This window comes from Dasypus novemcinctus, chromosome 6 (assembly GCF_030445035.2).
Source record: "Dasypus novemcinctus isolate mDasNov1 chromosome 6, mDasNov1.1.hap2, whole genome shotgun sequence".
NCBI classification, from domain to species: domain Eukaryota; kingdom Metazoa; phylum Chordata; class Mammalia; order Cingulata; family Dasypodidae; genus Dasypus; species Dasypus novemcinctus.
In genome coordinates this window covers 35,238,125-35,251,340 of record NC_080678.1, presented here as the reverse complement: position 1 = coordinate 35,251,340, position 13,216 = coordinate 35,238,125, and the positions used below count along the sequence as shown (strand labels likewise).

The 13,216-nt window shown below is 39.8% G+C and overlaps 2 protein-coding genes across 8 annotated transcripts in view; both read left to right on the top strand.

The window, feature by feature from the left end:
• The window catches only part of CHUK (component of inhibitor of nuclear factor kappa B kinase complex), a 45,300-nt gene extending 37,621 nt beyond the window's left edge, over positions 1 to 7,679 (top strand). The window contains exons 17-22 of one of the 6 annotated variants that reach the window (XR_011649002.1): positions 2,011 to 2,107; positions 2,703 to 2,850; positions 3,359 to 3,492; positions 4,113 to 4,330; positions 5,461 to 5,560; positions 6,344 to 7,679. Coding sequence is in view for 4 of the 6 variants with exons in the window: in XM_004459187.5 (XP_004459244.1) it covers positions 2,011 to 2,107; positions 2,703 to 2,850; positions 3,359 to 3,475; positions 4,113 to 4,345; positions 5,461 to 5,560; positions 6,344 to 6,373 (725 nt within the window). In the remaining 2 variants the exon portion in view is untranslated. Of the gene's footprint in view, positions 1 to 2,010; positions 2,108 to 2,702; positions 2,851 to 3,358; positions 3,493 to 4,112; positions 4,346 to 5,460; positions 5,561 to 6,343 lie in introns of all 6 variants that reach the window. The other 5 variants (XR_011649003.1, XM_004459188.5, XM_004459187.5 and 2 more) reach the window with 5 other exon arrangements.
• A 2,796-nt stretch (positions 7,680 to 10,475) lies between these two features.
• The window catches only part of ERLIN1 (ER lipid raft associated 1), a 44,490-nt gene continuing 41,749 nt past the window's right edge, over positions 10,476 to 13,216 (top strand). The window contains exons 1-3 of one of the 2 annotated variants that reach the window (XM_004459192.4): positions 10,476 to 10,580; positions 10,915 to 11,038; positions 12,772 to 12,853. In XM_004459192.4, the coding sequence (XP_004459249.1) occupies positions 10,926 to 11,038; positions 12,772 to 12,853 (195 nt within the window). In that variant the 5' untranslated portion in view covers positions 10,476 to 10,580; positions 10,915 to 10,925. Of the gene's footprint in view, positions 10,597 to 10,914; positions 11,039 to 12,771; positions 12,854 to 13,216 lie in introns of both variants that reach the window. The other variant, XM_058298505.1, reaches the window with a different exon arrangement.

The following is a 13,216-nucleotide window of genomic DNA, read 5'->3' as shown; positions in this document are numbered from 1 at the left end:
TAGAAGTTTGGACATCATTGGTGAACTTGACAAAATATGGCCTTTCACGTACAGAAACCAGATTGTAGTGGGTTGAGGAAAGAATGGTGACATGAGGTGAAGTAATTCTAAATCAGTATCCAAAGTGTGGCCCATGGACCCTGTATTAGTCAGCCAAAAGGGTGCTAAGGCAAAATACCAGAAATCTGTTGACTTTTATAAAGGGTATTGGGGCAGAAGCTTACAGAGTACCAGGCCATAAAGTGTAAGTTACTTTGCTCATCAAAGTCTGTTGCTATGTGTTGAAGCAAGATGGCTGCCGATGTCTGCAAGGGTTCAGCCTTCCTCTTCCTCTTCAGGCTCTGTGGTCCCAGCCTCTTCCAATATCAGCTATAGACTGGGATAAGTCTAGTCTCTCCCAGGGTTCATTCTTTTCGGGCTCAGCCGCTCTGGTCTCTCCACAGGGTCAACTGTAGATTGTCAATCTCTCTAGGCCTTGTCTCTCTCTCTTCCTGGGGCCTCTGCCATGTCTATGGAGCTGTCTCTATTCCTCTCTCTTCTTTTGTGTGTTTATTTCCCAGGGCTCCAGCTCAAACACTCCAACCTCCATTCTCTATGGTGTAGTTTCTCTGTGAGTCCCCACCCTCTTGGCCCTGATGGGGCCCAATCAAAGCCTTAATGATTATTTAATCAAATAAAAGTGAAACCTCTGAATCCAGTATATTCTAATACACCCAGTGGAGCAGATCAGTTTGCAAACATAATCCAATTATCTATTTTTGGAATTCATAAACAATATCAAACTGCTACAGACACCTAGGGTTCCTGGTTCCTTGGTGCCTTTCAGGGAGTCAATGAGGTCAAAGCTGTTTTCTTTTTCCTTTTTTTTTTTTTTTAAAGATGTATTTATTTATTTAATTCCCCCCTCTCCCAGTTGTCTGTTCTCTGTGTCTATTTGCTGCATCTTGTTTCTTTGTCCGCTTCTGTTGTCGTCAGCGGCACAGGAAGTGTGGGCGGTGCCATTCCTGGGCAGGCTGCACTTTTTTTCACGCTGGGCGGCTCTCCTTACGGGCGCACTCCTTGCACGTGGGGCTCCTCTACGCGGGGGACACCCCTGTGTGGCAGGGCACTCCTTGTGCGCATCAGCACTGCACATGGGCCAGCTCCACACGGGTCAAGGGGGCCCGGGGTTTGAACCGCGGACCTCCCATGTGGTAGACGGACGCCCTAACCACTAGGCCAAGTCCGTTTCCCAAAGCTGTTTTCATAACACAGAGAAGTTATTTGCTTATTTTACTATAATGAGATTTGCACTAATGGGATTAAAGCAATGATGGGTAAAACTGCTTCCACCTTAGCATGAAACAAGGTGATAGCCTCAAATTATGCTAGGAGTCATATTTTTTTCACCACCATGCATTTACAGTGAAAATGTAATTTTAATCTTAATCTTTGAGAGCATGTCTTTTTAATAGTCTTCGTGAAATGGAAAGTACTTATAAAGTGCTCTTGCATACTAAAATATGATGGCTGTCTTAAGGAAAACCATTTATCTGTTATTTATGTTGCTAATTGATCTGGCCCTTTTTAATGGAACACTGTTTGTACATAAAGTAATACAAACTATGATTTCCTTTGAGGTGGTAAAAATTTTGATGAATTTTTTACTGTTTATAAATAAGTGATGTTAATTATCCAAGAAAAGTTGATTGGTTGGCCTGAAGGCTGTATATTGTGTCTGGGGCTTGGGTTAGTATGGGTTAAAGATAGCCAAGACAGTTATTCTAGAGCATGGGCAACTAAGGTCCCTGATGATACACTTATAAATTTATATATACATTATGCATATATACACATACATAATTTAAGTAACATATAAAATCATTTATCTTAATCCAATTTTGAATTTAAATGGAGATGTTATTAGTGAGACTAGTTTCAAATTTTTAGGAATTGTTGAGGAATTCTTTTGGGGGAGGCTGATCTGTTCATGGTAAAGAGATTATTCTCACTGACTGAGGTCTTTTATAGATCACTCTTACAGTGACAGCACAGAGATGGTGAAGATCATTGTACACACTGTGCAGAGTCAGGATCGTGTTCTCAAGGAGCTATTTGGTCATCTGAGGTAAAAAAAATATATATATGCATATATATAAATTTCAGATCCTATTGTAAAGCCATGGTAACTATGTCATGTTCCTTTTTTTTTTCTTTTTTTAATGATAAATAGATCATATAAAATGTTACTTTAAAAAACATAAGAGGTTCCCATATATCCCACTCCCCACCCCCATCCCTGCTCCTTCCACATCAACATGCCCTTCCAACAGTAAGGCACATTGATTGCATTTGGTGAATATACCCTAGAGCACTGCTATATCGCATGGACCATAGTTTATATTGTAGTTCACACTCTTCCCCAGTCCGTCCAGTGGGTTATAGCAAGATATACGATGTCCTGCATATATCCCTGCAAAATCACTTAAGACAATCATGTTCCTTCTTAAAGTATCATATTCTTGGACCCAAGAGGAGTTCTGGCAATGCCTTGGGTAACTTGGCCATGGCTGCATCATTTGTGTCCTATTTGTGTGCCCTGTTTTGAAGATCATTCATTAAATCTAATGCTGATTGTGGTTTATTTCCCCAGCTGGATTTGGGAATATGGTGGATAGTCTTGGGAGATGTGTAAGTATCTGACACTGATTTAATCTCTCCAGCAAGTTGTTGGGCTGTAAGCAGAAGATCATTGATCTACTCCCCAAGGTGGAAGTGGCCCTCAGTAACATCAAAGAAGCAGATAATACTATCATGTTTATGCAGGGAAAGAGGCAGAAAGAAATATGGCATCTCCTTAAAATTGCCTGTGTAAGTAATAATTAATGAATTTTTAAATGTTACATGGATTTGCTCTTCCCTGCAAAAAGAATTTTTATCACCATGTTATAGATAGGTCCTCTTGAAGTCTTGAGTATTTTATGGTGGGTTGCTGCTCATGTTCCTTGCCTGGTATCTGACTTGCAATTCAGATGCAGGATTCATGATTATCCTTCATTATCACTCTCCCTGGACCACTGTGATATCCTAATCTGACTTGGGCGTCCGTGTGCCTAACTTTAAAGAAACCAACCATTTGTTTGCATGGGTTTTTTTAATCTACCCAGAGTGGAATTAGAGGGTTAGTTAATCTGATTTTAATCAGTGAAGGAAGGGTTAATAGTGGTTATATAAAGGTGGAATAGATTTGTACAGAAATACTCTGGTTATCCATATAAGTAGTGATGGAAATGTCAGTCTTACGGGTGTGGTAGGAAAGTTTGTAAACCAGCTTACAGTCAGAGATGGCTTGCCCGTAATCTTTTAATTTTTTCTTCAGACACAGAGTTCTGCCCGGTCCCTTATAGGATCCAGTCTAGAAGGGCCAGTAACCCCTCAGGCATCATCAGCATGGTTGCCGCCAACTTCAGAACGTGAACATCCTCTGTCATGCGTGGTAACTCCTCAAGATGGGTGGGTTCACTTTGTCACAGTAGATAGTTGTGTTTTCAAGAGTAGTGATGGGAATGAAACAGTAGAGAATAATGGTTAAGGTATAGTCTGCAGTGTGTTATAAACTAAGGTTTGAGTCCTGGTTGAGACTGCCCTTTTATAATAACCTTGGGCAAATTATTTGACTTTTTTTTTAATGTTCGCATTTCCTCATCTATAAAATGGAAATATTTAATAGAACTGCGGTGAAAATTCAATGAGACAATGTATGTAAAGTACTTGGAAAATAAATATTGAGCAAATATTTTTTATTATTATTGGCTCAGTCCAAGTTCTAACTTTTTTCTCTTTTATTGGCATATCAATTTCTTTTATGCAAATCATATTCCTTCCTTAATTATCTTTGAGAAATTATGCTGTCTTTTTGCATTGATCATTTTGAAGCCCTTATCACTCTCATATATTGTTCAGTTTAATTTACTCCATTTTATAACTTAGTATTTTTAAAAATCAGACTTTTTCAAGAGCCTTAAATCAGTTTTACAAACAAGAACCCAAGTTTGAAGCCCTGTATTTTCTTTTATTAATTCCTACTCTTCTGCTAAAAGCTGAATGACTATCCATTTCTGTTATTTTCTCAGCATAAGATGTGCCGTATCCAGAGCCAGTGGCTCTTTGCTAGCTTGTGTATTGTCGCTTTTCTCACAACTCATGGAGACCTCTACAACACCAGCACTTCCTGGAAACTGCCCATAATTAGTTTTGCAGAAGTGCAGCCATGTTACATCACTGCTCAGGAGGTCATGCAGTTTCACATTCTGTACTCTACTTTTATGAGAGAAAAGCACATGGCAGGAAGGCAAGTTGATATCAGGTATTTTATTTTTTTAAAGAAAGCAAGTAACAGGGTATTTCTTGGGGTCAATATAGATTTGGCCCAGTATAATATATATATAGCTGTAGCACAGGCAATACTTGATTATATAGACTTTAGGAAATAGTTCATTAACCAGAGTTGAAGGAAATAAAATTTCATACATTACTAATCTGTTTGCTTTCATTAAAGCATTTAACTTTCTTACAAATGTCACCTCTTATAGAGGTAATTTTCAAATTGAGGTTGTGGTTCTTTGTAAAAGTGTAGCTGATGGGAATTTTAAGTATAGTTTCTCATAGGAACACATTGTGAAGGAAAATTATTTCATTTTTAATATACCCATTGTATTGACCCACCAAATATTAGGAACCCTCATCCTTAATTTTCCATCTCTTGACTATGAACTGAATCAGAATTTAGTTCTAAGCTGATAGTTGTTACCATCCTCAGCCTAGAACTGATTCTAAGAGGGTGGAGACTGAGGTAAAGGATGAAGATAGAGGCCATATGGAAGAGTAAAGAGCAGAAAGTAGAAACCAGAATCAGGATCTCCTTCAAATGTGAACTTCCAAGGAAACTTCTTGATTCTGGGCAGCTCTTAAGTCACTGTTTTCTTGTCCTCAGGAATCAGCTTGCTTGTTTTCCTTTTCATTGCTATTATGTACAGTTTCCATCCAGAGTTTTATACCTTTTCTGGTCTCTGCAGAACATGTACTTTTTTATCTTCTTCTCTGTGTGTCTGTGAAATAAGCCCACTGGTATTTTTACTACATGTAAGGAAAGGGAAATATTCCAGAAACAAAAAGAGGTCTTTTATTTGCCTATGCCAAAAGGATCTTTTTTTCTTCTCCAGTTTAGCACTTTCAGGGGGTGGGGGAAGTTGCATGTAAGTGCCTTTTACATTTTAGAAGAAAATCAGATTGAAATTATAATGGACTTCTTATCATTAGAGCTGTGCAGAGGCAGCACCTTGGAAAAACAAGTAGGGTGCTGCATTGGGATCCTGGGTTCAAGGAAGGACAGTGATCATCCTGACCTAGAAAACCAGAAAGTAGAGGAAATTTGCATGCCTTTGCTGAATTTGAAATGGCCTTTTCTTTTTCATCTTACAGGGAGACTTTAGTGCAAATGATAGAAGAAAATTTGAATTATCTTGGCCATTTAAGCACTATTATTCATGAAGCAAATGAGGAACATGCCAGTAGTGTAATGGTAAGTTTTGTGTGCATATGAGTGTGTGTTTTAAGTGTGTTAGGCGCAAAGGGTTTACCTGTCCATGCTAGCCTTAACTGGTATTCAAGATGCATATGGGGAAATAAGAATAGAAGACTATCCCAGACCTCAAATTCCCATCTTTTGTTACACATATACTAGGATTATGCCATCAATAATCTTCAACAGTAGCATTTTTGGTCAAATTAAATGAGGATTGAACTTTCTTTGATATGTGACCACTGAAATTGAGTGGTTTATATCATTTTGCTTCAGCAATCAATTTTCTCCAATACCATGGGGGGAGATTTATACTGTGATTCAAATGTGGTGGTAGCTTTATGAAAAATGATTTTATGTGTTATGTTATAGCTAATGTCATATAGTTAATATGATTGTATAATACAGTTATATAGTTAATTTTGTACAGAAAAATCTTCTGTAACCAAGAAGATTCGGTTACGATGGGAATTTTAAGTTGTTAAAACCTGGAAAAGTTACAGTAAAATGCTTACTGATAACTTCACGTCATTTCATTGCAATGTCAGCTCTTTGTATTTCATCTTTTATTAAGAATACTTTTTGTTTCAAATATTTATGAAAACAATTAAAAGCTTTTTTTAGGTTTACAGAAAACAAGGTGAACTAAACTAATTTTAACTTTTATATTTTTAAATTTTGATTATAAAATATTCAAACATACAGAAAACTTGCAAAAACAAACACTTGTATACCTGCTACTTATTCAGCATCTAATTGTAGCTTTTTCATGCCTTGTTTTAGAATCTTGATTGGAGTTGGTTAACAGAATGATCTGCTACTTGTTTAATGTCTCCAGACTTAGGGAATTTTTCTCTGTACAAGTTGGAAATTTGTTTTTCACCTATGAAGCCATTCTTTAGACACCAACCAATGGATGAAATGGCTGTGATCAGAAGTTACTCCTGATTTTTTACAAGTGCAATGTTTTGATTTTGGTTAATTTTAACCTCAACAGATAGTATGTTATAAAAAGTCAATGGACTTGTTTAAATACTACTTAGGAGCATGATTGTGACCCACTTGTTTTCAAACTTGGTATAAATATTACTTATTTAACTGATGAAAAATGCCTTTTTTAAAGTTTTGACTTTTGTGCATAAGGCCAAAAGTGGTTATTGTATATAGAGAAGAAAACCCCAGCTAACATGCTTGTTAAGTAAGAATGTCTGTTTCTGTGGAAGAAAATACTTCAAATAAAATTGGACTTCTTGGAGAATAAACCCTTTTTCCCTGTGTTGCTCAACAAGTGCTCTTCCTGGCATCATAAGGAGTTGGTTTAGTTCTATTTTCAATTTTACTGCTCATTTGACAGTCGGGATTGTGCATCTTTCTCATAAATCTTGTTAAGTATTCTATGTGGACTGATAACATGTCTGTATTTAAGATGTACATTTAATAATATTAAAGAAAAGACATCCATGTTAATTTATAATGTATTTGAAAGCTTACCTGTTTCTTCACTTGTGTAAAAATGGGTCATTTGTTGAAAGGATTTTTCATGTGTTGTCATAAATTTATAAAAGTTTTCTGTCCCATATCTGTAATTCCGAAAGCTCTGAAACTAAATGTTTTTCATAAGCTTGGTGACAAAATTCATTTGCTTGACACTGAATTTACTTATCCCATTTAGTGTGAATATTCATTTATTTTGCTGCAGAACTAGTGATGTGTTTGATTACGGGGTGCTGCCACAGACCCTACTCTAGGGGTTTATGTAGTTTATTCAGTATATGCACTGAATTATCTTTTTAAAATCTGAAAATTTCAGAATTCAGAAACATCTGGCCCTAAGAGTTTCATATAAGGGATTGTAGATCTCTGCATCTGTTAAGTAATTTAGAAGGTTTTACTTTTTTAAAAAATGTGAAATGCCTTTGTATTCTTAACAGTTTTTCACTTTGTATATTAAATGATTTTTAAATTTATTTTTAAATTTCTATTAATTAAAATCAAGTTATAATAGAACAGTTTAATATGGTTTGGGAAGTGTGAAGGTTGACTCAAGTAGAACTGGAGCACAAAATAACATAGGCTCTCACTGTACTTTCTTTAAAAAGTAAACAGGTCTTACAGTAAAGACAGTGTTGGTACTTTCTCATGTCGTCATTTCCTCTCAGAAATCCTGCCACCACTATTCATGTTTAAAAACCATGCCCAGGGAAGCAGACTTGGCCCAATGGATAGGGCGCCTACCATATGGGAGGTCTGTGGTTCAAACCCTGGGTCTCCTTGACCCTTGTGGAGCTGGCCCATGAGCAGTGCTGATGCATGCAAAGAATGCCATGCAGCGCAGGGGTGTCCCCAGCGTAGGGGAGCCCCACACGCAAGGAGTGTTCCCCGTAAGGAGAGCCGCCCAGCGTGAAAGAAAGTGCATCCTGCCCAAGAATGGCGCCGCACACATGGAGAGCTGACACAACAAGATGACGCAACAAAAAGAAACAGATTCTTGGTGCCGCTGATAAGGATAGAAGCGGTCATAGAGGAACACACAGCGAATGGACACACAGAGCAGATGAGGGTGGGGGTGGAGAAAAATAAATTGAAAAGAAAAAACAACCTGGGAAACGGATTTGGCCCAGTGGTTAGGGCGTCCGTCTACCACATGGGAGGTCCGCGGTTCAAACCCCGGGCCTCCTTGACCTGTGTGGAGCTGGCCCATGCGCAGTGCTGATGCCCGCAAGGAGTGCCCTGCCACACAGGGGTGTCCCCCGCGTAGGGGAGCCCCACGTGCAAGGAGTGCGCCCTGTAAGGAGAGCCGCCCAGCGCGAAAGAAAGTGCAGCCTGCCCAGGAATGGCGCTGCCCACACATCCCGTGCTGCTGACGACAACAGAAGCGGACAAAGAAACAAGACGCAGCAAATAGACACAGAGAACAGACAACTGGGGGAGGGGGGGTATTAAATAAATAAATCTTTAAAAAAAAAAAGAAAAAACAAATCTTTAAAAAACAAAAACCATGCCCATACTTCATAACTTGCCCTTTAAACTGATGTCACTTTCTCACCATCATTTATGCTAGTGTTATTTTCACAGTCATCCAAGTTTGAAACCTTGAGGTTCTCTTCACATATCTTTTTAGTCATTGGGTACCACTGTTTCTCTAAAAATTGAAATTCTCTCCCTCTCTAGTTTTAACAGATTTTAATCAATAAACATTTATTGGGCATCTGTTGCATGGAAGACTGATTTAGATGGCAAGATGAGACACAATGTAGAATACTTATCTGGGAATCTGAACACTGCAAACCATCTCAGCAATGGAGTTATTGTTAAAGAATTTTTTCATGATCATGCATTTTCTAAATAATAATTTAAAAATTTGCTTGCTATAGGTAGGGTCATTCTGATGGTGTGTGGCTGGGTGATGTCAGAACAGCCTGATCCACATGACATAGGGAAGTGGTGGGAGTTCGAACAGACTACAGTAGTGACATCACCCCAGACTTGCTTTTGTTGCATTCATTGACCACTCTGTTTAAGTGGGTAACAGCTTTTCAGAATTGAATGGTAATGTGGATTCTATGCATTTCATTTTCTAATCCAAGCAATATTGTGGAAAACTAAGAAAATATAGGGACTGGAGCAAGTTATTTTTCATTCTTAGTGCAACTATTATTTATCTGAAACAAAACATCCCAGGTATTCCTAGGTAATAAAAGTCAAATGGATGATACATTCAATTATTGAAGGGAGAGAGTAGAATGGTCTGGGAGGGCTTGCTTTCATGAACACTTGAATTGATTGCGTTAACCCCTTCCTATCTCCACTGCTTTTGTAACCTTGGATCTGTAGTTTCTTAACTTATCGCTACCTCCATCCTGTCTCGGTTCTGAGCCATCTTGTTTATCACTAACAAATTCACTGACCTAAAGCATTGCTTTCCCATAGTTCCTGCTCAAAGAAGTTACAGGGCCTTCCAACCCTAATTTACCTTGCCCAGTTCAGGTCCCCCTGTCAGCCTTTCAAGGCTTGCATCATTACTGCCCATTTTTTTCTGTACCCTTATTTCTCTTGTATTCACCCATCTCTACCCTTTTCCTTTGTGCATTTTATTTTAATTACCAGTTAATATATCCACATGGTGAAGAATTTAAAAACAATATGCAGTGAAAAGAAAGGGTTTTTTTTTAGCCATCTAGTACCCCCCCCCGCCCCCCGCCACCTTCCCCCAGCAGGTAAAGGGCATTCCAGCCTTTCAAAACTTGACCCTAGCCTACCATACTACTTCTATCACAGACAGCTTCAAAGAAACTCAAGTGCTCACTATTTATTTTAGTCCCCCTAGAGACCTCCATTCCCAGCCCTAGCCCCACATGCTTACATGCCTTAGTTCATTCTGTTCCTATTACCTGGATGCCATTCATTAAAGTCCCCGGATCAGCTTTGGGCCTGGCATATAGTGTAGTTGCTCAAAAAATAATGTATTTTAAAGCTCGATGGGGGAAAAAAAAACAACTTGGAGTGAATGAGACAGTTGGATCGAATCTCTTGCTCTTCTAAACTTCCTCAGCACTTTATGTGCAACAAGACTGGGGAGCTCCTGAAGATCCGTGCCTGAAGCAACTTCTTGTCAAACAGCAGAACTCGGTGTAGGATTCACTAAACGGAACAGCTACTACACTGAGAACGCGAGTGGGTTCTGTACCAGAACAAACTGACCAGTCCCCTCCCCCATAGTTCCTCTCCTTCTGTATCCCTACTTACTCCAGACTATACACTTCTCTTCATTTCGTAGCAGCTGCCTAGCTGTACACAAAGAAGAACCCACACACCTTAGCAGAAAACTGCGAGCCGGGCGGCTGGGTGAATTTTGTCCCGTCCGCTCCCCGTCTCCCTAGTCCCGGGCCTAGCGGCTACGTTGGTGTGCGTCCCTGCGCAGCCGCAGTTCTAGGCAATGGGCGGGGCCGGCTTTTGGTGGCGGTTGGCGCGGCCCGGGAGGTGGCTGCACGTGCGGGCGGGGGCGATGCGTCACTGATCGGTGAGGCGCGGCCGGGGTGAGGTGGGGGGAGGGGGTCGACCTCCTTTTGGAGCTTGCAGCTGGGCCCCTACTCAGTTAGTGTGCTGGGCAGGCGAGCGGTCGTTGGGAGAGCGAGTGTCATGACGTTCACCAAGCAGGAGGCGGCCCGTGGGCCGCCTCGGTCAGTGGGTTTGGCGAGGGGGAAGCGGGCTCTCAAGGAGGGAAGAATGAGGAAAGGGGCACGGAACTACCCGACTCGACCTGCGGGAGGGCGCTGGGTCTCCGGAGGGAGAGGGTGGCTATTGAAGGATGTGTGTCAGTCACGGGACTGGGGTTCTTTTCCTCCCTCATCCAGGAGTAACAAGGATGAATATGACTCAAGCTCGTGTTCTAGTGGCTACAGTGGTGGGACTGGTGGTTGTCGTCCTCTACGCCTCCATCCACAAGATCGAGGAAGGACATCTGGCTGTGTACTACAGGTGAGCGGCATGTGCAGTCAGCTCAGGTTTTAGAGGCGATAAAAAGGGGACTTTAGCTAGAGTGGGTCTGTAGGAAATTGTTCCCTCAGCAGCGTCCTAGGTAGCGCTTCCCAGTCCTCGGTAGGAAGTGACTTCCGCTCCAGCCCTAGGAAAAGTGTGGGTGCCGAACGAGGCTTATGCGGTACACTCTCCAGGTGTCCCTGCGCAGCCGGGACTTCTAGTGCTAAGCACATTTTGTTGTGGAGGTGAAGACCTCATATTTATTCCTCGTACACAGCAGTTATTTTAGAAGGAAGGAAGGCAGCAGTCACTCCGCTTGTAATTGAAGAGATGGTTAAGTCATCGTTCTGTTCCATACAGCTCTACAGGCGTTTATTTTGCAGCTTTAGATGCTACTTGGAAAATCTGGTCCTGTTTATAGTTGTTAGATTTTTCGTTTTAAAACCCTGGATGGAGTGTCTGGTTATGGCTTATAAGGCTGTGGTGACCATGGCAGTTATATCACTGGTCTTGGAAGGACATAACCTTACACTTTTCTTTTCAAGTTGAGAAGAGGAATGGTATGGGACCTGTTGCTCTCTAGTTGAGCTGACATAGCATTTCCTTCCCCATAATTATCACCAGTTCCATTTTGATACAGACTAGTAAGTGAGAGGAAAATTTGTGGAGAAATTGGGGTAATAGTATATAGAAAAAGAGCTTGAACTTTTCTATCATTCCCCAAACCTGATATTTCCACTTTTAGACCTATCCTGGATTTTAGAAAGTCTTCAGTACAATTTTAGTGATAAGTCTTAGCACATGGAAATCTAGTATAACAGTTGGTAGATTATTACAGATTTCCATCTAGTTCAGCATTTTCTTCCTAATAATAAATCCAAGGAAAGAACATTTCAGGGTGTGAGTCTCCAAGAATTAAAAATGAAACTCAAATAATTCATCTTTCCTTAGTTATTTGTTAAAGGTTCCTTGCAAACCTCTTTATATTTTCAGGATAGGAAACTAAGTTCTATGAAATTACTATTAATTACGTGAAGTAGGACTTCCTTTTTATATTTGCTCCCAAAGTGCCTCTTTTTTTTTTTTTACAATTTTCAAGGTGGCCTTTTGTAGTTTTCACATTCCAGTTTTTGGTGAACAAGTCCTTACTCATATTTTATTTATAGTCTCGCCCCTCACCCTTCATTGTTCCTTGCCACTTTTTTTTTTCTTTTCCCTTTTCTGTTTTTATACAGAAACTTTATGCCCTCAGTATTTTAATTGTCTTGCAGATAGAGTAAAAGGATTTTAGGTCTCAGAAATTTTCTCCTTCCTCAAAAGTTTGTGAGTTTTCTTTTTTCAACCGGGTGAATAAATGTATTATGTTTTGATCTGGCTCTTGTATAAACTGAAAGTGCAGAAATTGTAAGCCATTAGAATTTTTTTCACAAGCATTTCTCAGAAGTTAGACCAAGGAGTCCTTTGATCCTGAGAGTGATGAGGGAGACCCAGAGGTATGGTTGGTTGAGCTTATGAAACAATGTGTAACATCCAACAGTTTAATTTGATCTTTTTACAGTTTTAGGTGTGGAAGGTATTTTAGGGAGCAGCAGTTTTTTGCCATGAATAACTCATGTTAGTGAGTCTCTAGTAAGTCAATAGCATGAGTAAGAGTGAATATTTGTTGTAGCATTTTAGATTTGGAAAGAGAAAATCTCTTTATAATTTTGTCAAATTGAAACATCTTTTTGCAGGGGAGGAGCTTTACTAACTAGCCCCAGTGGACCAGGCTATCATATCATGTTGCCTTTCATTACTACGTTCAGATCTGTGCAGGTGAGTGAATCCTAGGGATGCCCCCACACTGGATAGACAGGTATGACAGGACAACTTACGACACTAGTGGGTGGAGATGAATTTCTTATTGCTTAAGCAGATAGTAGTATTTATTTACATGCAGGAGTTAAAGTTCAGAGTACAATTGTTATAACACGTTATGATTTTACAACCACCTCACTCTTGAAGTATATTAGAAATACAAGCTAAGCAGTTTGGAAGGACTGACTTCTCCCATTTATATAATGGTATGCAACAGGTTTTCTGTACGTTTTTGTTGCTGCTATCAAAATAAAAGCAAGAATTGGGAACAGACCAGTGTTCTGTCTAGAACTACAGACCAGTGATTATTTAGTTTAGAAT